Here is a 24150-nt window from a genome sequence, read left to right as displayed (position 1 = left end):
TAGCGATTTGTGTACATGAACACCTAAATCCCTTTGTTCCTCCACAGCAACTAGTTTCTCATCATTAAGAAAATATTCCAATTTGCCTTTCTTGGATCCAAAGTGGATGACCTTATACTGCTATAGTTTTGCCCACTCTGTCGATGTCTCTTTGTAACGTCCTGCTCCAATCTACACAACTTACTGTGCCTCCTAACTTAGTGTCATCTGGATATATTTCTTCATCCAAGTCATTCCCCTCAGGGGTCACCTGACATAGATATAAATAGATGTGTTTTACTTTAGAATTTGTTTCCTGTTTTCTCTGAGTCAGGAACTTTCGCTGTCATCATGTGATCATAGCTCTCCTACTGTGATACTGACAGTCCTTAATGGATGCCAGGCATCATCTTGACAGACAGCTAGCTTCTATTTTATAACCAGGTATTTGTTTCTTCTACATTTCAACCTGAAAGGTGTAGTAAAACCTCTGATATGCACTTTCATTGTAATTAGTGCCTAATTTAAATGTATGCAATATAACTTTTATTCTTTGGTGGGTGGATCCAAAACAACACCATAAAAGAAGGAACAAAGGACAATTATTGCAATTGTTAAGGTAAAACTATTTGTACTGCATTTAATTACGCACAATTTATTACACATCCTACCTTTCAGGTAACCTCAATAAACACGAGAAGAGATATCCTAACGTATATCCAATAGCGGGCATCAGTGCTGTGGTGACAAGTAGGCGAGGGGAGAAGAGTATCCACAGTGTGTCCCCAATTGACATTCCTGACAAGATGCCAATTATTATTGCTGTGATGAGAAGAATAAACAGGCCTGTCTAAAAGAGAAATATCTGAGATTAACATAACAAAATACTTATAAAGAAACACTCTGTCAAAGGCTCAAACACCAACACTGTGACTCTAGTTGCTGTAGAGGCACAATCACTCCTCGAGTTCAAATCACATGAATTCTGTGACTTCTCATAAGCCACTTTTGCCGTTTCTACAGTGGGTCGCTATCTGGGGCAGTTTGCAGGAATGAAACATTAACCTGAAAATTGCTGCTGGTGATGTTAGTGAACAAACGCATAATGAGTTCAACATACGAACATATGAATTAAGAGCAGGAGTAGGCCATTTGGCCCCTCGAGCCTGCTCTGCCATTTGATAAGATCATGGCTGATCTGATTGTGACCTCAACCCTACTTTCCCGTCTACCTACTATAACCTTTGACTCCCTTGTTAATCAGGAATCTATCTAACTCAGCCTTAAAAATATTCAATGACCCTGCCTCCACCGCTCTCTGGGGAAGGGAGTTCCACAGACTCACGACCCTCTGAGAGAAAAAATTTCATCTCATCTCCGTCTTAAATGGGAGACCCCTTATTTTTAAACTGTGGCCCCTAGTTCTAGTCTCTCCCACAAGGGGAAACATCCCCTCAGCATCTACCCCTTCCAGCCCCCTCAGGTTCTTATATGTTTCAATAAGACCATCTCTCATTCTTCTAAAGTCCAGTGTATACAGGCCCAACTTGTCCAACCTTTCCTCATAAGATAAACCCCTCATCCCAGAAATCAGTCAAGTGAACCTTCTCTGTACCGCCTCCAAAGCAATTCAACGAGTTCTTGTCTGCTATTTTAGTCCATTTACTTTAAGTGGGTTAATACCTCCGTTAAAATGGTGGACAGGAATATAATACAGACCCGGTAAGTACTTATCTGCTAATATTGCTGGCAGCAATTTCTCGGTTAATGCATCTTGAGGGAAGGGAGCAGCCTTAATCCTCATGGTGACTTTTGCATGTAATAAAATCATAGACCCTCAAAGTCTTAACATTAAAAGTTATTAGATATTGATCTTCTCTGTTGAAAGAGGGGTTGGCGCATTGCAGTGGAATGCACCTTACCACATATTCTTTGTGGGAGGAAAAAAGTACAGAGAAATGACTTTGAGCAGGAGAATGGTCAGCACAGAATGTTTATGCAGATTTTCAAAAGAAGGCGGTGTTGGATCCTGTTATTATTATGATTATTTATAATTATTTGAATGTGCAAAGGGCCTAATGCCCTGGGCGCCGATTTTTTTACCTACACTCCTGGCTCGTAATGAGCGTGCACGTCCGGCCTGCCACATTGGAGGCTTAGGTAGTCATTTAGCGTCCGAAAAATGGGTGCTGCACGGTCTAATTTCTAGGCCATTGTTATTTTTTCAAAATCCCTTCTAGAGGGAAAAGAATCTGGGAAGTTCTGTCCCAGCCTGTGGAAGTGCACAGACAGGTAATTAAGGAGCACTGTTAAGGATAACTGTGGAGAAGGCCACAAACCAGACTTTCCCACTCTGGACCCAAAAGATTTAAAAAGCAGTCCATCTTTTGTGTTGCTCTATTCCTTAGTACAAAGACCATAAAATTTTGGAATTCAGAAAGCACAGTAACAAGTGATGACAGTGGAGGCCTAAAAGTAAAAAAAAAGGAGGCCATATAAACACAGCCAACTTCCCCTCAAAATAGAACAACCTAACCTTTCATTATTTTGTGAAGTATCTCTTCAACTAAATTATATGCTGATGGTTAAGAACTGAGCTGAAGTGTATACCATGAAAGGGCTGGACATGAATGTTATAAAAGCAGGAGGAAAAATTTATGGTAAACACTTAAAATACGATGGGGACAAGGGCAGAAGTTGGGTGGATTGGCTGCAAAGGAGGAGGTTGCAATTTGGGGAATGATCTACTGGGATTCTACTGTGTGTAAAAACCAGCCCAAATTCCAGACACGGGAAGTGGGTGAGTTTTCCGCCCGCCACCCACGTCAAAGCACAGCTTTGGGAATGTGTCTGGTGGCTGGCGTTCTTGGCTACCCCTGGAATTCTGTCCAGCATGCACTCCTTATGGCCAACGCAACCTTTACCAGCTGAGAGCTTTCCAAGGGGTTCAAAAGGTTTATTTGAATAGGTATTTGTCCCCAGGAGGGATCGATAACCTTAAAACTATTGGCCATTTTTCCTTTCAGGGAGATTTTAATAAAATGTTGGTATTTCTCTTTGGTCCATTAAGGACCTGGCTCTGCCATGACTTTTCTTATATCAATCAGCGTGGTGCCTCTGTTACACCATACAGGCATAGACGGTCAGCCGTGACTATTTAAATGACCTCACCTCTGGGATTTAGGACGGAGCTTTGGCTGTTTGTGGCGAGGGGGTGTTGGGGTCCCAGTCCACAGCACTTCTGGCAGCAGAATCGGAACCCTGGAATTATTGGCCCAGAGAACCAGACAGGAAGTTTAGGTTCAGGCTTTGCCTTCACCATTAACTATGTCTTTGTGCTCACCTTGCCTTCAGAGTACAAGAAGAATCAGATTGGGAGGAAGGGTACAGATGGAACAATGTTTCCTAAAGCCCTGTCCATTCAGAAATCTATGCCGGCCAAGAATCTTTTCACTTCAGTTACTGAATCCAAGAATGTGATGCACTGATGGTACACTTGAATGATTAATTATAGCAGTGACGGTGATCCCATCATAATCTGTTTGAAGTTCGAGGAGGCAAAAGTCAGGAGACCAGCACAAGTCTGGGGAATGGCTTCAAACCCAAAGTGAAGATATGTTTGGCCCAGACAATCCCACCTTACTGACTTTAGCCAATGTCCCAGTGAATTGAGATGGTTGCCAGATCCCATTTTCACTCTTTACCTCTCCCCCGATCTGCCAGCCTTATCTCATGCGTAGAATCAGTCTGAATTTTATCTTCTCTCCTTTCTACGCCATTCACTATTCCGGTTCCTCAGCTCTTTATTCAATTATTTCCCTTTACTCTGCTTCCTTTTTAAATGCTCACCTTCCTTAATGTTTCCTTCTTGCAATCTACAGGCTTTGAAAATTCATGCTTGGTGTTACCTAACCATTAGTTATTTCCTGAATTATTTGGACTTCTCTCCGACACTTTTCAACCTTGGAGACATCCTGCGCTATAGGCCTTGGCTCTTCATCCGGGTTTCTCAAAACAAACCTCAGAAAATTCTCTATTTGGCTCCAGAGGGAGAACAATAATTTCACCAGATTCTAAAAAGGACGGCACTCCTCCTAGATGTCCATAATTTTGAAAATACTATTTGAATCTCCCTGAGCTTTACAATGCCGTGTTTTATAACATGGGTCTGATAAGCTCTGCCGCAACTGTTCCTACCATTCCCACCAGAGCTAGAGAGGCCCCTGCCCACAACAAGGCTTCTCTCCCTCTGACTCTTGGAGCCCCCAACAGTCCATCTCTCTCAAAGGACATGTCTTTCCCCTCTTGCTTTCTCCTCCCCCCACAACTGTGTTTGTCTCTCTGTATCTTTCTCTTTTTTCCTCTTTCACTGGGCTGCATCACTGCTGAATTTAAATAAAGTTGGAGATTGTTATACATGTGCATATTGCCTTTCCTCGTTCTCTTCTTCCCTTCTCTTTGCCTCTCTTGACTCCTTTATTTAGCTTTTTTGCCTAATTTCTTTTGATTACTGTTTTTTCTCCCATTTCTTACTTGTCTGTGCTATCACTCTCTCTTTGTTTCTGCAACACTTTTCTTTCCCCATCTAATTTCTGTGAGGACAATATAATAATAATAATGAAAAAATGAACGTAGAATATGAGAAAACAAGAAAAGAGGTTAAGAATGGGGAAAGGAAAGCTAAGAGGGAGTATGAGGGAAAACAGTTTAGAAAACATCAAAATGAACAGTGAGGTATTGTACAAATATATCAGTAAATAGAGAATTTTTAAAAGGGAGGTGGGACCCCTGAGAAGACAGAATTGACAATTTGTAATGAATGGTCAAAAAATGATAATTACTTTGCGTTGGTCTTTACTAAACAGAAGGTTATCGGAGAGGCAATGAATCCTGAAGCATTTGAGAGTGAGATGAGCGATATTGTGATGGATAAAAGGAAAATTTTAGGTAAGTTAGTTAAGCTAAGGGAAGCCAATAGCACCTGGTCCTGACGGGATACATCCTAGGATCCTGAAGGAGTCGAGGGAGGAAATTGCAGGGGCTCTAGGAATTATATTTCAGTGCTCTATTGAGTGTGAATGTGCACCAGAGGATTGGAGAGTGGCCAATGTAGTATCCATTTTTAAAAAGGGAGACAAAGCTAATCCAGGTAAATATAGGCCAATTAGCTTAACATTTGTGGTAGGAAAAACTTTAGCGTCTTCAATTAAGGATGAAATGACCATGTATCTAAATAAAGAGAAAATAGTTAGAAGTAGCCGGAACAGATTTCAAAAGGGATAATTGTGCCTGACAAACCTCGTAGAATTCTTTGAGGAGGTAACAAACATGGTAGATGGGGGAAGTGCAGTGGATGTAGTGTACATGGACTTTAGAAAGGCTTTGTAAGGTAGCATATGGGAGATAACTAGAGAAGACTAAGGGGTATGGAATTAGATGGAGGAGAGCAAACGGAATTAAAAATTGGTTAGAAGGGAGAAATGAGAGAGTAGGAGTTAAGGGCAGTTGTTCAGAGTGTTTGGAAGTGGGTAGTGGTGTCCCTTAGGGTTCACTTCTGTTCACTGTGTATATCGATGATTTGGATATAGGCCTAGAGGGGCCGGTGTCAAAATTTATAGATGATATCAAAGTAGGATGTATCGCTAATTCTTTAGAAGACCAAAGGAAACTGCAAAAGGATATTGGCAAGATGGGAGAATGGGCTAAAAGGGGCAGATGGAATTCAACGTCAGTAAGTGTGAGGCGATGCATTTTGGTAAAAAAATAACGGCAGTAATTATACTCGATGCTGAGAGGTTGTTTCCCCGGCTGGAGAGTCTAGAACTAGGGGGCATAGTCACAGGATAAAGGGGTCATCCATTTAAGACTGAGATGTGGTGGTATTTCTTCACTCAGAGGGTTGTGAATCTTTGGAATTTTCTACCCCGGAGGCTGTAGATGCTGAGTTGTTGAGTATATTCAAGGCTGAGATAGATAGATTTTTGGACTCTAAGGGAATGAAGGGATATGGGGATCGGGCAGGAGGGTGGAGTTGAGGTCGAAGATCAGCCATGATCTGATTGAATGGCGGAGCAGGCTCGAGGGGCCATATGGCCTACTCCTGCTCCTATTTCTTACGTTCTTATGTTCTTCTGTACTCTGAATGGAAGTAGGCTCAGTGCTGTGGAAGAGCAGAGGGACTTAGACATACAGGTTCACAGAACATTAAAGGCAGCACCTCAAGTTAATAAGGCCGTAAAAAGAGCTAATCTAATTCTAGGTTTTATCTTGATGTACAGAATATAAAAGCCAAGAAGTAATGGTGAGCTGGAGTACTGAGTACAGTATTGGGCTCCACACAGTAGGAAGGATATTGAGGCTTTAGAGAGGGTGCAACGCAGATTCACTAGGATGCTGCCTGGTATGATGGAATGCAAATACAAAGAAAGATTGGGTCTTTATCTTAGAATAACGCAGATTACAGGGCAAAATAATGGAAGTGTTTAAAATTATAAAAGGACGGGACAGGCTAAAATAGAAAATAACCAAGTAGAAAGGAACAGAACAGAGAAGGGTTGATTTTCAACTTGCCGCCTGGGCATAAAACTGACATGGATCGGCCGTTGTTATAGAAACCGCCTTAAATCAATGGAATGAAAATTGTTAGTTTCTATTACTGATCTGTAATGTCAGTTATATGTCTGAATGGCAAGTTGAAAATCTACCCAAGAGTCTCTTAGCCAATGAGGAAGATTGCCACAACAGACACAATAAATGTTATCATTAAAGGATATCATTAGAATGAGGATTCATTTAGTTTATGAACATTTTTGACAGAAAATAAACAGAAACGAAAGCAAGTTGCAATCCTGACAAGTATCTTACTTTAGTTATGGTCTTTGAGTACTTTGGATACTTGTAATTGAGGAAAATGCCAATGCCGCAAGGAATGAGCATTACGACCAGGGCTATGGAAATCTCTCTGTATGGGACTTTATCTGCCAGCGACAGGCCTTTGCAATAGAGATAAAGAAGAAGGGGCATCATGCCAAGTGCCAGCACTGTAGAACATGTGGTCATCACAATACTGCAAGGAGAATAAGGGAAACAATATTAGTACAAAGCTTTAGCAAAGGCAATTTGGTTGCTACTTCTAAAAATACGATGTTACTGATTCTGACAGTGGTGGTTAATATTTATCTCTTTACTTACAATGTAATCTGTACAGAGAGACTACTTTCCTGTGATACCTACCTAACAAAAGTGAATGGATTTGATAGGAATCTATATTTCTTGGGGGGGGGTTTTAATCCACCCTGCCCGGTGGAATGGGGTGGCCACGCATCATCTCCAAATATTTACCACTCCCTTCCCGCTCCAATCCTGCTTTAACTGGACCCTATTTATAGGTGGCCGAGGCACCCGCCTGACTCAGTTGGGCGCCTCGTTAGTACATGATGTCATCAGGACCCCAATGGCATTTTAACCAGTGACTGAGCAGGGCCGCTCTGCTCAGTAAAACCTATCAGGGAAGAAGCAGAGGCCCAGAAGGTAAGTCTGAAATTTGTCTTTGTGGGGGCAGTGTTCTGGAGATTGATCTTTAATTCCTGGAGATTCCAGGACAATCCTGGAGGGTTGGCGACCCTGTACGCGTAAGACCTTGCCAACACCCCACAGAGACTTACCTGAGTGACACTGGGTGACCTCCAGGCTGCCCGATATTTGCCTGATGGCTGCCCGCCAGCTGACTCTTTGGGCATTTTGGGCGGGCAGCTGGCCGACAGGATGTAAATAAGGCCCGGGAGTGAAAAAATCCTGGGCCTCAATTTAATAATGTCGGGTTGGGGGCGGGTGGGGGGGAATTGAATCTTTTCCTACTCTCCTCCTGCCCAAAACCCACTCCCAGTTAAAATCACCCCCATTCTCATTGTCATTTGTAAGGGGGTAGGGGATGGGTGTCCTAGTCTGGCTTCTTTCCCACCAGAGACTGGTATGTTCAGCCCTACTAACACTTTTCTAGTGTCAAGAGGATCAATAATAAAATAACAAATAATGGGATAATATTCAAACAAGCTATTAGAATCTGCTGAATCAAAAGTATGATGGCCCTTTTTGTTAAAATTGAAATCCCTTCCCCACCATCCCACCTTCCTCTGAAATAGTGACAATTCATTCTGGAGTTTAGTGCCACAGAGATTTGAGACCTTCCAGCACCAAGCTAAAGAGGCATTTGTGAGCCGAGGACTTGATTTTCCCGGGAAATTATGGGTGTGTTGGGGGTGGGGGGGCTCTGAAAATCTGGTTCGGAGCCCGGCTCCAACCCCCAGACTTCCGGGTTGACGTGTCTGGGTGCCTCCCGAATGGGGAAGTCCCACCGGCAATTAAAGCCGGTGGGATGATCATACTTGAAGTACTTAATTTTCTCCACATTTTGGCAGGGGGTGCGATTTTGAAGCATCCTCAGCGTGTTTTCCATGCTGTGGGAAACACTCCATGTTGCAACAGATGTGTTTCAGCCAGCAGCCAGTGGGACATTCAAATCCTTATTTGATAGATGGGGAGAAAAGGTCATTGCAGCAGGGCACTCTGTTATTTCAGACAAAGCTTTGGCTGCAGGATCTTTATGTTTTCACTGAAAATTCTTACATGCCACTCAAAATTCTGCTGTTCAAACATATTTAACAACTTTGCGGACCCCCTCAAACTCACACCATTAGGATGGGGACGCCATGGCTGCATTCACCACTACATCTGAGGACGAGCAACATCACCAGCCTCGCCAGGCACAGCGTGCACTTCCACCACGTGGAGCTCCACAACACAGTGCTGCGCCACAGGCACCTGCACAAGAGCTCAGAGGGTAACATCAGAGAGAGCGACTTCGCAGGAGGCACTACCCTCACCACAGGGTCTACAGTCCGAGGCTCAGCTTCCTGGACCTCTCTGAGGAGCAGTGCATATGGAGGCTCAGAGTCAATCACCAGGTAATCGCAGACATCTGCAGCCTCTTTCATAGCAAACTGCTCCTGGCTCGGCCGAGCAGCATCTCCTTACCTGTCGCTGTCAAAGTCGCCACTGCCCACAACTTCATCACCTCTGGATCATTCCAGGATGCCACCGGGGACATTGCCGGGGTCTCCCAATCATCTGCACACTAGTGCATGAGGCAGGTCACCGATGGCTTGTTTTGCAGGGCCTCGCAGTATGTCAACTTCCCCATGGATGACCTCAGCCAGACGGGGAGGGCAGTGGGATTCCACGCTGTGGCTGGCTTCCCACGGGTGCAGGGTGTAATCGATTGCACCCATATAGCAATACGAGCACCTCCACACGAGCCAGGATTGTTCATCAACAGGAAGGGCTATCACTCCATCAACACTCAGCTCATCTGTGACCATCGCAAGAGATTCCTTCACGTGTGCGCCAGATACCCTGGCAGCTGCCACGATTCCTTCATCCTCCGGGAGTCCAACATCCCGCCCCTCTTCCACGCACCGAACACCTGTAAGGGCTGGCTCCTCGGGGACAAGGGATACCCCCTGCACACGTAGCTCATGACACCTCTGAGGAACCCCATCACCGAGCAACAGCGTCGATATAACGAGAGCCACATTGCCACCAGGTGTACAATTGAGCATGTTATAGGGCTGCTCAAGATGCACTTCAGGTGCCTTGATCGTTCTGGGGGAGATCTTCAATACGCACCATTCAGAGTGGGACGCATTATAGTCGTGTGTTATGCCCTGCACAACATGGCACAACAGAGAGGGGTGCCGCTTGATGGGGGGCCCCATCCACATCTGCCGCCCACATTGAGGAGTAGGAGGTGGAGGCGGAGGAGGAGGAAGAGCAGGAGGAGGAGAAACCCATGGGCAGAACAGCGGCTCACCTGGCTGCTCGTGAGGCCAGGGAGTCACTGATTTGTGAACAGTTCTCCTAACATCAGACAGCGTGAAGAGTTCAGTCCTCACACCACCTGGATAGAACAGTGCCCACACCAGCACCACCACCACCCCACCCCCCCCGACCCCTCCCTGCACAGAACAGCCCTGCAACTACACATGCACCCACTGGAGAGTGACCCAATGGGTGGCATCAAGTGTCGGCGTTCATGGTGAACCTCATGAAAGGGCCTGATTACAGAAGCCAGTCAAGAATGGCCATGACGTGGCAGTAGTGGTGACAATAATAATATTTAATGTGAGTTTAACATAAAGCTAATATAAATAAAAAACATGACCAACCGTCAAACACCCTTTTGCATTCCCTTCATGCTTACAAAACCTTTGCTTTTCTCTTCTGACTACTCCTATGTGGTGCATCCCCTGTGGCTGCTGCAGAGGTAGTGGCAGGTTGCTCTTGTTCATGCCCTGACTGATTAGATGCTTTGGGCCTACACCCTCTGGGTTTCGGTGCCCATGAGGGCCCCTCCAAAGACTGCTCCATGTGCACCTGTGCAGGGGCAGACTTGGCCACCTGGAGAGGAGGCAGCATTGCGGGTACTGGTTGAGAGGAGGGCAACGGGTGAGATGTGGGAGCGCTTGGAGTGGCTTCTCCACTTCCATGTCCCCTTTCACCATCATCCCTTCCCTGGGCCAGGCCGACATCACTCCTACCACTCTGCTGGTCAACAGTTTGGAGGACATGTGTGAAGCCTTGTAATGCCAGTGCTACGGTATCTGCCTGCCTGTTTAAGGTGGCAGAATGTTGTTCACTGTGAGTCCAAACGATGTTGTTGGGGCCTGAATGGACTCATTTGTGAGCCGTGCTTGAAGTTGAATGGAGGCTAGCCTTCTCTCCATCGCAGACATTCCTGCCGCTTACCCGTGAGATGCCCTCACGTCCCTGTGACAGTATCTCAGGGAGTTGCTCAAGTCCCTGTGACACTATCTCAGAGATGCCCTCTCGTCCCTGTAACACTATCTCAGAGAGTTGCTCAAGTCCCTGTAACACTATCTCAGAGAGTTGCTCACGTCTCTGTGACAGTATCTCAGAGATTCCCTCCTGTACCTGTGCCACCATTCCACTAATGCAATAGTTGGTCTCCTCCATCCTCTGTGCTATTGTGGAGAGTGTGCATGGCACCTGTTCCAGCACCTCGCAAATGTGCTGCTGTCCCTCAATCATTCTCCTTTTAAAGGATGGCCCCTGGGGTTCAGCATCAGCGTCCAGCTGAGCAGAGCCTGGAGAGGAGTCATAGAGTCATAGAGTCATAGAGTTATACAGCACGGATAGAGGCCCTTCGGCCCATCGTGTCCGCGCCGGCCATCAAGCCCTGTCTACTCTAATCCCATATTCCAGCATTTGGTCCGTAGCCTTGTATGCTATGGCATTTCAAGTGCTCATCCAAATGCTTCTTGAATGTTGTGAGGGTTTCTGCCTCCACAACCCTTTCAGGCAGTGAGTTCCAGACTCCAACCACCCTCTGGGTGAAAAAGTTCTTTCTCAAATCCCCTCTAAACCTCCCACCTTTTACCTTGAATCTATGTCCCCTTGTTATAGAACCCTCAACGAAGGGAAAAAGCTCCTTAGTATCCATCCTATCTGTGCCCCTCATAATTTTGTACACCTCAATCATGTCCCCCCTCAGCCTCCTCTGCTCCAAGGAAAACAAACCCAATCTTCCCAGTCTCTCTTCATAGCTGAAGTGCTCCAGCCCTGGTAACATCCTGGTGAATCTCCTCTGCACCCTCCCCAAAGCGATCACATCCTTCCTGTGGATGTGACACTGGTGGCAGGGATAGCTGTGGAGAGTCTGCACCCACCGGCGCAGACTCTCCACAGCTGCCCCTGCCACCAGTGTCTGCTCATGCTCACATGTGTGTGGTAACTCACCAGTTGCCAACCCAACTAACTGAGGACTGGGGCCCACCGAGGTGTGAGTATCTGCACTGGTGGATGGCTTGCTCAGATGTGACGGTGCACCCTCAGAGGCCGGCAGGTCCTCTGAGGAATCGCCCTCTGCCATCACTGCGGTTGCTGAAGGCTCTGTAAGAGAACAGAAGGCAATATTAAGCATCATCACAGATGAGTCATGTTGTGATGCGCATACTGAGGTGCTGAAGATGGCAAGGCATGTTAACATCAATTTATATTGTGTGTGCTGAATGTTAAAGTTGTGTCACCAGACGTTTGTTGGGTGCCTGTCTCGGCGTCCCCGACAGACAGGCACTCGAGGGTTCGGCTGAGCTCCAGCGCCTCCTGCTCCGCGTCTGTGAGGGTGACGATTTGTTGCGGCCCCCTCTGGTCCTCGCTCTCTTCTGTGCATTCTGGGCTCTCTTTTTCCGTAAGGGGAGAAAGTACAGACGTGTGAGTGAGTGATGATGACGTGGCCAACCGATGAATGCATTGGTTTGGGTGTGGCTGACCATGAAAGGGATGCATCAGAGGGTGAGCATGAGGCAGAGGCATGACATTGTATGAGGATTGGGTTGAGTGGTAGTGGTGGGGTGAGTAGTGGGGAGGTGAGGAAGTGCTGAGGAAATGCAGGTAATTTGAGGATGAGCTTTGAGTGGGTGTGGAGTGATGTGATAGAGTAGTGTTGGCAGTGCAGAATGAGTTGGGAGGTGGGGGCGGTGATGTGGAAGACGGAATATAGGAGAATCAGTCAGTGTACTCACTTTGGCTGACCTAGTCAGGTCATTGAAGCGCTTCCTGCACTGGATCCAGGTGTGGGAGATGTTGCTGCTGCTGGTGACCTCCTCTGCCACCTCGAGCCAGGCCTTCTTGGTGACAGAGGCAGGCCACTTCCTCCTATCCATATGGTAAAATATATCCCTCCTCCTCCTCACCCCATCCAGTAGCACCTGGAGTGAGGCATCGTTGAATCTTGGAGCAGCCTTGCTCCTGTGCTGCTCCATCGTGGTGTGTGGGTGTTTGCTCCAGGAGCAGCCACTGGAGGACTGCCCCTTTAAATAGAGCTCCTCCAGCTGACAGCCTGTGATGTGGGTGCGCAGTCCGCCCGCTGCGCAGTTTTCGGATGGCAAACTCGGACATTTTTTATTGGACGGGTCATCCACGCGGTGAGGCAATTCTGTCCTCATGTCCATACATACATACGTACACAGATATATATATACTTTCAGTGGGGAGTTACTGGGCATTAGTCAGGAGCAGTAACAATGACAAATTCTTTCTCCCTTATTAACCCAGAGATATTGGTGCTAGTTGTATCACCATCACTGCTGCCTCACTACCTCAGAACAGACTAAGCCTCAAACGTGAGACCTTCCCAATCTGTACCATCCAGTACCTAACCATATGGCACATATTTACCTACTGAGTGAGTCACAATCGGGAACTCTATCGAAACTAAATTCAATAGCTGGCAGAAGCTTCCACTTTCATTGTGGGTAAGAGCAGACATAAAAAGATGAATATGTTAATCTTAAATTTCATCAGAAAACAATAATGACCCTTGTGTGGTGAGGGGACTGCAACTGGTCTCAGGGTCCCTGGGATAGTGAGGAGGAAAATCAGCCAGATTTCCTGATCCGATTTGCTATCCAACTCATGCTGGATGTATATATGTTTAGGTGCCAGGTGAGGAAAGGGTTTCATTTGGCTGTGATCCCCAAAATAGTCGAATAACTTGCCAAAAATCACTGTCTAGAATCATAGATTCATAGAAAGGTTACAGCACGGAAGGAGGTCATTCGGCCCATCGAGTCCGCGCCGGCTCTATGCAAGAGCAATCCAGCTAGTCCCACTCCCCCGCCCTTTCCCCGTAGCCCTGCAAATTTTTTCCTTTCAAGTATTTATCCAGTTCCCTTTTGAAGGCCATGATTGAATCTGCCTCCACCACCCCCTCGGGCAGTGCATTCCAGATCCTAACCACTTGCTGTGTAAAAAAGTTTTCCCTCATGTCACCTTTGGTTCTTTGGCCAATTAACTTAAATCTATGTCCTCTGGTCCTTGACCCTTCTGCTAATGGGAACAGTTTCTATCTACTCTGTCTAGACTCTTCATGATTTTGAATACCTCTATCAAATCTCCTTGCAAGTGTCTCTGTTCCAAGGAGAACAACCCCAGCTTCTCCAGTCTATCCACGTAACTAAAGTCCCTCATCCCTGGAATCATTTCAGTAAATTTCTTTTGCACCCTCTCCAAGGCCTTCACATCTTTCCTAAAGTGCTGTGCCCAGAACTGGACACAATACTCCGGTTGTGGCCGAACCAGTGATTTATAAAGGTTCATCATGACTTCCATACTTTTGTACTCTATGCCTCTATTTATAAAGCCCAGGATCCTGTATGCTTTTTTAGCTGCTTTCTCAACCTGCCCTGCCACCTTCAACGATTCGTGCACATATACCACCAGATTGGTCTGTTCCTGTACCCCTTTTAGAGTTGCGCCCTCTAGTTTATATTGCCTCTCCTCGTCCTTCCTACCGAAATGTATCACCTTGCATTTTTCTGCGTTAAATTTCATCTGCCACATGTCCGCCCATGCCACCAGCCTGTCTATATCCTCTTGAAGTTTATCACTATCCTCCTCACTGTTTATTACCCTTCCAAGTTTTGTGTCATCTGCAAATTTTGAAATTGTGCCCTGTACACCAAAGTCCAAGTCATTAATATGTATCAAGAAAAGCAGTGGTCCCAGCATCAACCCCTGGGGAACATCACTGTAAACCTCCCTCCAGTCCGAAAAACAACCGTTCACCACTACTCTCTGTTTCCTGTCCCTTAGCCAATTCTGTATCCATGTTGCTACTGCCCCCCTTATTCCATGGATGGCAATCTTGATGATAAGCCTACCGTGTGGCACTTTATCAAACGCCTTTTGAAATTCCATATACACTACATCAACTGCATTGCCCTTATCTACCCTCTCTGTTACCTCATCAAAAAACTCTATCAGGTTAGTTAAGCACGATTTGCCTTTAACAAATTCGTGCTGGCTTTCCCTAATCAATCCAACCTTGTCCAAGTGACTGTTAATTCTGTCCCGGATTATCGTTTCTAAAAGTTTCCCCACCACTAAGGTTAAACTGACTGGCCTATAGTTGCTGGGTTTATCCTTACACCCTTTTTTGAACAAGGGTGTAACATTTGCAATTCTCCAGTCTTCTGGCACCACCCCCGTATCTACAGATGTTTGGAAGATTATGGCCAGTACCTCCGCAATTTCCACCCTTACTTCCCTCAGCAACCTAGGATGCATCCCACCTGGACCGGGTGACTTATCTACTTTAAGTACAGCTAGCCTTTCAAGTACCTCTTGTTTATCAATTTTTAGCCATCCAGTGTCTCAACTATATCTTCCTTTATTGAGACTGTGGCAGCATATTTTTCCTTGGTAAAGACAGATGCAAAGTACTCATTTAGTCTCTCAACCATGCCCTCTGCCTCCATGAGTTGATCTCCTTTATGGTCCCTAATCGGCCCCACCCCCTCCTCTTACTACTCGTTTACTGTCTACATGCCTGTAGAAGACTTTTGGATTCCCTTTTATGTTGGCCGCCAGTCTATTCTCATACTCTCTCTTTGCCCCTCTTATTTCCTTTTTGACTTCCCCTCTGAACTTTCTATATTCTGCCTGGTTCTCATTTATGTTATCAACCTGACATCTGTCATATGCCCCTTTTTTTCGTTTCATCTTACTCACCATCTCTTGTGTCATCCAGGGAGCTCTGGCTTTAGTTGCCCTACCTTTCCCCTCGTGGGAATGTGCCTAGACTGTACCCGAACCATCTCCTCCTTAAAGGCCGCCCACTGCTCAATTACAGTTTTCCCTGCCAATCTTTGATTCCAATTTACCCAGGCCAGACCTATTCTCATCCCATTGAAATTGCCCTCCTCCAATTGAGTATTTTTACTTTAGAGTGGTCCGTGTCCTTTTCCACAGCAATTCTAAACCTTATGATACTATGATCGCTGCTCCCTAATTGCTCTCCCACTAACACTTGCTCCACTTGGCCCATCTCATTCCCCAGAACCAAGTCCAGCAATGCCTCCTTCCTCGTTGGGCCAGAAACATACTGGTTAAGAAAATTATCCTGAACACAAGTTGCCTTGGCGTCGCATCTGGAAGTGCCCACATACCATCACAGCTGAAAACCTGCACACTACCACTTCAAAGCAACTCTCCATTTCCCAGTTTTTTTCTCCCAGTAGCAGCAGATAATCTAGTCCTGGAATAAATATGTTTCAGTTAATTTTCTCGTTTTTTAAAAAAAAACTGTCTAATATTAAATAGGGGATTCAAACCAAGTTTTATTGGGCATTGTGTCATTCCAGTCACAGCTACAGGCAGCAAATTTAGAATTTCACACACTCCATCCACCACCCCCACCCCCCGCCCCCCCCGCTTCCAGTTTTCGGAGCATTTCTAAGGAACATTTTTGAAATTGTACATTAAAAATTGTGCAGTCTGGTTAATTTTAGCACTTTTACACTCCACAATTGATTGTGTTTTAATTTTAAAATTTTAATCTGGGCTTTCAATCAGACCATCACTTACCCAAAAGCTACCTCAACACTCACTCGCCTACTACAACACCTGTCCCCCTCCCCCCCATACTAATTCACAGAGACATTTTAACCCTTCCAAATCTCCATCCAGCAGACACATGGAGTGAAAATCCAAGGGGCTGTACATCCTGGCATATCCTCATGATATCCTCAGGATATACTCATGCTGGTCTTGGGCGTTGTTCCTGTCCAGAGTTTGTGGGATCAGGGAAGATGAGTAATTTGCATGGCCCTGGCACACACCTGTACCATTAGGGGCACATCTCGGGCACCCATTTTCCCCATTAACTGTGGCGTTGGCCTCTGTGTCCAGCTGAGATGCTGGGGTCCCTCCCAGAAATATTTTCAGGGTTCCTCATCAGCCCCTTTATAAGAGGACTGAAAAAATATTCAAATCCTACCTTTTTCTTTGGGGTCCAGGCTGTGTGCCTGGCCTGCACCCTCAAGATGGTCCCTACAACTATGGATGGCATGGCTGGTGCATCTCTTCCTCGGGCGTCCCTGTCCCTGGCTCTATCCCCTTCTGCGCAGATGGCCTTCTTTGGGGCAGGCATAGGCTCTGCCCCTTACAAGGCCATCAGGGAACTTTGATGTCAAGCCGAGACTTAGCATATCTGGGTCCGGACCTAATTTGAAGCCCATCTGCCACGCTCCCTAAAAATCAAGGCAACATTTGACTGAATATGGCACCAAAGAGTCCTTGCAAAACTGAGATCAATGGGGGTCAATGGGAAAACCCTTCAGTGGCTGCGTCATACTTGACATACAGGTCTTAGCTTTTCTGAAGCCAATCATCGCAGCCCCAGGACATCGCTGCTGGAGTTCCTCAGGGTGGCATCTTCAGCTACTTCATCAATGAACATCTGTCATAAGGCCGAGAGTGAGGTGGTTTGCTGACAATTCCACAGTGTCCAACTCTATTCACAACTCCTCCAGCCATAAAACAGCCATGCCAATCTGCAGCAAGACCTGGACAACATTCGGCTGGGAAGTGGCAGATAACATTCACAACACATAAGTGCACCAAGAAGAAAAGGCCCAACCACTTCCCCCTGATCTTCAACGTTACCACCGTCACTAAGTCCCTCACCATTAACATCCTGGGGGGTCACCATTGACCAGATATTTAACTGGCCAAGTCTATCAGCACCTTGGCTACAAAAGCAGGACAAGGATGGGTACTCTCTGATGGATGGCTCAACTCCTGACTCCTCAAAGCCTCTCCACCATCTACAAGGCTCAAGACAGGAGTGTGATAGAATACTTATCACTTGCCTGGATAGGTTCAGTCAAGACAACATTCAAGAAGCTCGACACCATCCAATCTGATTGATCAGTGCTCCTGCCACTGGATTCAATATCTGTTTCCTTCACCACCAACACACTGTGGCTGCAGGATGTACTGCAGCAATTCACCAATCTTACTTCAACAGCATCTCCCAGCTCCAAGATCTCTACCACCAAGAAGGACAATCATGGGAACACCATCACTTCCAGGTTTCCCTCCAAGCCAATCTTCCATGGGCACGTTTTACCAATCCATCATCGTTGCTGGGTCAAAATCTAGGAATTCCGTGCCTAACACCGTCATGGGAGCACCATCACTACAAGGACTGCAATGGTTCAAGGAGAAGGCCCACTGCAATCTTCTCAAGGCAACGAGGAATGGGCAATGAATGCAGCCTTGACAGTGTTCCCCACATCCTGAGAACCAAATAAAAAATAACTTCTTGTGACAAGGGTGCGCTGGAAGAGTCCCACTCTCCCCCTCCAACCCTTCTGGCATTCTTCTTCCCCCTTAGTCAAAGCAAGTATTCTTCATTCCCTCCCAATCCGCTTCCCCCGAGTTCATGCTGGCAATCCTTTCCCCTCCAACCACTCGAGTTGATATTGACACTCTCCTCTTCCCCTTCAAGCAGGCCCTCTTTTCCCAACCTCTCACCAGCTCATGCCAGCACTCTTCTCCTTCCTTTAAGCTGGCATTCTTCTTCTGCCCCAGTTAGAGCTGTCACCTTCCTCTATCCCAGTTCAAGCTGGTACTTTTATCTTCCCCCAATCACCACAGTTCAAGCTGATACCATCCGTTACCCACTTTATGCTGGCACTCCTTCTCCCGTCTCTGTCAATGTTGGCACATTCTGTCTTCCTTCCCCCAAAGTGCCTCTTCTGGCAGCTCAATCTTCACCCCCAAAGCAATGATCTCAGATTCTCCCTTCACATTGGAATGCTCTCACTTTCTCTCCTTGTGTCCCAAAGCTCCGCTCCTGGCTTCTCCCCTGTGACCCTCCCCACACAGCTCATTTCTTCCCGCATCCCATCAAAGCACTGCTCCCAGCTTCTCCCCCCCCCCACAAAGCACTGCTCCCAGCTTCTCCCCCCCCACCACAAAGCACTGCTCCCAGCTTCTCCCCCCCCCCACAAAGCACTGCTCCCAGCTTCTCCCCCCCCCCACAAAGCACTGCTGCCAGCTTCCCCCCCCACCACAAAGCACTGCTCCCAGCTTCTCCCCCCCCCACAAAGCACTGCTCCCAGCTTCTCCCCCCCCCACAAAGCACTGCTCCCAGCTTCCCCCCCCACCACAAAGCACTGCTCCCAGCTTCTCCCCCCCCCCACAAAGCACTGCTCCCAGCTTCTCCCCCCCCCACAAAGCACTGCTCCCAGCTTCTCCCCCCCCCCACAAAGCACTGCTCCCAGCTTCTCCCCCCCCCCCACCAAAGCACTGTTCCCAGCTTCTCCCCACCCCCCCACAAAGCAATGTTCCCAGCTTCTCCCCACCCCCCCACAAAGCAATGTTCCCAGCTTCTCCCCACCCCCCCACAAAGCAATGTTCCCAGCTTCTCCCCACCCCCCCACAAAGCAATGTTCCCAGCTTCTCCCCCACCAAAAGCACAGCTCCCAGCTTCTCCCCCCACCACAGAGCACAGCTCCCCCTCCCAAAGCACTGCTCCCAGCTTCTCCCCCCCCCACAAAGCACAGCTCCCAGCTTCCCCCCCCCACCACAGAGCACAGCTCCCCCTCCCAAAGCACTGCTCCCAGCTTCTCCCCCCCCACAAAGCACTGCTCCCAGCTTCTCCCCCCCCCACAAAGCACTGCTCCCAGCTTCTCCCCACCCCACAAAGCACTGCTCCCAGCTTCTCCCCAACCCCCACAAAGCAATGTTCCCAGCTTCTCCCCAACCCCCACAAAGCAATGTTCCCAGCTTCTCCCCACCCCCCCACAAAGCAATGTTCCCAGCTTCTCCCCACCCCCCCACAAAGCAATGTTCCCAGCTTCTCCTCAACTCAAAGCACTGCTCCCAGCTTTTCCAACCCCCCCAAAGTATTGCTCCCAGCTTCTTCTCACCCCCATCCAATCTCTGCGACCGGCTTCTTCCCTCTCCCCCTCGAAAATGCCATTCTGAGCTTTTACCCTCTTCATCTCTTCATTCCCTTTGTGCCACTTCGACCAGAATCCTGGTACTGTTGGAAATAATTCAGCCCCTGTAAACAATAGGCAGGAATTCTTGTTCGTACGGCAATTAATACCCACAGCCTGCAGCAGACAGAATGTCTTACAGCAGCAGGAGTACAGGACTGTTGCTGGAGGGAGCGGAGGTTGAGGGGGGCGGGGTGGCGGGGGTATTGGGAGAACGGGCCCGGTTCACTCTGACTTTCATCCGTAAACACAGATATATGGGTTGGTCCCCCAAAATGCTGACCTTCTTAACCAAACATGGATGGTTAGCGTGTTTGAGAGCTGCCACTTGGGCAGGGTCCCAGAAAGTTGTCAGCAGCTATGGACCAAATCTCTGCATGATTCAAGACCTGCAAGGGGAGAAAATTTTAAAATATCTAGAGTAAACCACGTAACCAGACTATACACACAGTAAGCTTACACTTTGCAAACAGGTAGTTCAGAGTACTCCTGATAGACTCCATCAGTACTCCGTCAACTAATAAATGTTCAAAGAAAATGAAATAAAAACACGTATTTTTTAATTGATTTTTATGATTTTTCTCCCCGGGTTCTTGAATATTCCACATCAGCAGCAAAAGCACCAGATCCCATTCCAGTAACTATTATGGAGATACCTCATTGTTTGTAATGTAGGTTAACAACCTCTTGAGGATGAGCACAATTGAAAGCAGTCTCGCAATGTGTTCACCATCACATTCATCTCTGTGGACCAGAAGGTCATGGGTTAAACTTACACCTACGGAAAGTGAGCTGACAACTAGCGCGCTAAATTGGGCCATGTAGCGCCCGTTGTTTCAGCGCTACACGGCCTCCCGTAGTGCCAAGATGGTGTCTTGGCTGCGCATGCATGTTTCCAGCATGACGTGTGCCGGACGCCATCTTGGTATAGGAGTTAATGCCGGTGCAGATAACGAATGCCAGAAGCATGTAAAGTAAGGAGAAAATGGATACAATCCAGTGCGCAACGCTGATTTAAAGTGATAGACACCATTTTAGGACTTAACGCTCAACTCAACGCATAATCTTAACCCCAACCATCTGAATGTGTCTTAAGAGTGCCTGGAAGACCACCACCAGCGCTATTTAAAGGGACCATGCAGGATTTACAGGTTAGTGGCTGGATCATTGCTTCTGGCTGCCGTGACATTTGTAACTGTTTTTGGAGGTCTCCTAGACTTGAATACTAGGATGAGGGGACATAGACTAACATTTAGAGCCAGGACGTGCAGGAGTGAAGTTAGGAAATGTTTCTACACGCAAAGGGTGGGAGAAGTTTGGAAAGCTCTTCTGCACATGGCAGCTGATGCTAGCTCAATTGTGAATTCTAAATCTGAGATTGATAGATTTCTGCGAACCAAGGGTATTAAGGTATATTAGGGTAAGGCAGGTGTATGAAGTTAGGTCACAGGTCCACCATGATCTCATTGAATGGCGGAACAGGCTCGAGGGGCTAAATGCCACTGCCACTTGCTGCCTCTTGATATGCACCACCTTCTCCTGCAAGAAAGCTTAACGTGTGTCTGGGGTGATGTGCCTGTCATGGTTGAATAGCCAGTGTATGTGGCCTATGAGTTGTGGGTGGGTGGCTTGCAACAGTGGCAATATGTAAGGGTGAGAGGAAGTACCTGATTGGAAGAGTTGAATACTGATTGAAAGAGTTTGTTGGTAGGTGAGTGATGGGGGTGTAGTGCGTGGAGCAGTGGGTGCGGCTAGTGGTGTAGTTGGTATGAGACACCACTTGACAGTTGACCTCACTCACCTGGATCACTCATGTCAAAGCACTGAACGTCTTCCTGCACTGCATCCATGTTCATGATGCTGTGCGCCTGGCATTGACTTCGTCCCCCGCTGCCTCCCACTGGGTATATATGTGGAGGACCTCTTGAACTCACCCCCCCCCACCAACAGATATAGGATGTCCCTCCTTCTGTCCACTTCTTGCACCAAGGCCTCTAGTGCATCAGCAGAGAACCTTGGTGCACGCACTCTCACAGGGCTGGTACAAACTCAGATCGGCAGATTGGTGAGGTTTTGCATACAGATTGGAGAATGTGGGATTTAGTAGTGCGCAACCTTTATTCAATGCTTTAACATAACTCATCAGTTTGTAAACATAGAAACGGGACCTGCATCTGTGTTTTACGTGTGCGATGTCTGATCTCCGTTCAGACTCCGTGCAGACAGCAGACTGTTATTTTCAGCAAATAACAGGTACCAGCTACCTTTAAGAGATTTCTAACAGCCTGCCTTTAAGAGATTGGAGCTCCCCCTGCTGGTGGAAAGTTAAAATTGCATGGAATCCTCCTGATTTCCAATGCAGATTGCAGATGAAGTCCTCAGACCTGATAAAATTCTTGTCCTACCTGTGCAGGGACTATTGGGTGCGGGGTAATAGCAGATCGCGCTACCCCCGCCCAAAAACAGGCCCTATCCAATTTTTTTCTCCCCTAATATTGAAACCCAAGACCTTCTGTCTTTCAGAGGTGATGTTATACCAAGGTTATAATCAATGGTAAAGAGGAGGGGGCAACCAATTCCCTGGTCAATATTTCTCATGGAAACCATCTAAATACCATCACAGGGCAGCACGGTGAATCAGATGTGAAATAAGTGCTTCTCGTTGCATCATTTCAAATAAATAATCAAGGGTTGAGATTCTGGATGCTTGCAATGTGAAGTAAAGATATTTTAATGCTTGCAAACTTGAGGGAAAATCAACGGAAAGGAGTTTGCTTCAGCAGCAGATCTATATATCTAGATAATACACTTCCTGTCAATTTTTTCTATTATAAATTCGTATGTCCACATTTATAATGGAAACTGCCAACTTATCATACTGTAATTACACCTCTGACCAGTGGAGGTGCTGTGGTGCCACCATTGCTGGGAGGGCGTAACTACAGCGTGACAAGTTTACATGGACAGTTTCCATTACGAATGTGGACATAGGAAACATGAAAATAAGGTCAGAATGAATGACTTTAAAATGGGGACTGAATTACATCTGCACACCCTGGTCCAATTATCCCCCACCCTGTAATCCCACTTCACCCAAGGACTACACATGGGTTTGATTTTATGTGTGAAACTCTATGGGAGACGGACTAGTGAACCGGAAATATCTCAAAGTGCTGATCGATAAGTGAATGTTGTGGTACATAATGGAGGCTGTTGATAACTGATTCGTTAACTTGGCTGTCAAATATTGTTAAATGTTCACCTGAACTAAGGTTCCAAATTTAAAGGGGCAATGTCATCTCAGAAAAACATATTTGGCAAGCTTTTTTTGGCTTGGGGAGGGAGAAAAGGCAAATGTTTAATTTTTAATCACAGCGATATCACAGTCAAGCAACACAATAAAACACTTTGATGGGGAATTACGTCATTACACGGTGCATTTGTAAACAAATACAAAAAAAGCTGGCTATTTTTTCATGCAGACAGCATTCCTTTAAAATTTAAAGGGGTGACATTGATCTTCAGTGAAAGCCCGAATCGAGCGATAGCGAATCGTCAGTCTGTTTTACACCGCGCCTGATTTTCTTTTCTTTTCAAAGCGTTTTGCGCTTTTGCCAAAGACCAATTTCACCCCTGAATCTCTAGAAATGCCAAGCTTCTGTTGACCAGCTGTTTCATACCTGAGATTCATGTCTCCACTCAGTGCCAGTGAGAAGATATTGGAGAGTGCTCCACCAGGGCAGCAGCCACAGATAAGGACAGCCAGAGATTCGATGGAGGACAATCTGAATAACTTGGCGAGGCTGAAGGCTGTTAGGGGCATAATCCCATATTGAGCAAACAATGCAATCAGCACTCCTTTTGGTTTCAAAATGTGAACCTTGATCTTTGATAATTCCATCGTGCAGCCTAGGGAGATCATCGTGATGAACAAAATGATGACTGAAATGACACTGATGGTTTGATCTATTAGTTTTCCCATTGGTCTGTCCATCCATCCAAAAGTTACGTTTACGACTGGTGTTGAGTTACCATCCAGGAGTACATTCCGAGTGTCTTTCAACAAATATTCCTCACTGGTGGTGTTCATTTTGACTCCAAGATTTGTTGCTTTATCCCAAAATCTCTTCTGCTTTGTAGATAAGAAGCAAACTCCTCCCAAAAATGAAACATTTATAGCATCATCAACATTAGGAGACGGTTTTGCACGATATAAATCTGCAGGGTACTCACTTCAAGTGCTTGCAGGTAGCAGAATGTTCCTACAAAATCTGGCAATTCTTCTAAAGTTACGATGGAACGG

The 24150-nt window shown here is 46.6% G+C and overlaps 1 protein-coding gene across 1 annotated transcript in view; it reads right to left on the bottom strand.

Moving 5' to 3' along the window:
* slc10a1 (solute carrier family 10 member 1) overlaps positions 1 to 23937 on the bottom strand; it is a 33339-nt gene extending 9402 nt beyond the window's left edge. Inside the window, exons 1-3 of the mRNA XM_067990982.1 lie at positions 23528 to 23937; positions 6844 to 7045; positions 651 to 829 (exon numbers count right to left, since the gene is read on the bottom strand). Coding sequence (XP_067847083.1) covers positions 651 to 829; positions 6844 to 7045; positions 23528 to 23937 — 791 coding nt within the window. The remainder of the gene's footprint in view (positions 1 to 650; positions 830 to 6843; positions 7046 to 23527) is intronic.
* Between the last annotated feature and the right edge of the window lie 213 nt (positions 23938 to 24150).

The sequence above is a fragment of the Heptranchias perlo genome, chromosome 10, assembly GCF_035084215.1.
Source record: "Heptranchias perlo isolate sHepPer1 chromosome 10, sHepPer1.hap1, whole genome shotgun sequence".
Lineage (NCBI taxonomy): Eukaryota > Metazoa > Chordata > Chondrichthyes > Hexanchiformes > Hexanchidae > Heptranchias > Heptranchias perlo.
Note: the sequence above shows the minus strand (reverse complement) of the source record. Positions and strands in the feature narration are given on the sequence as shown.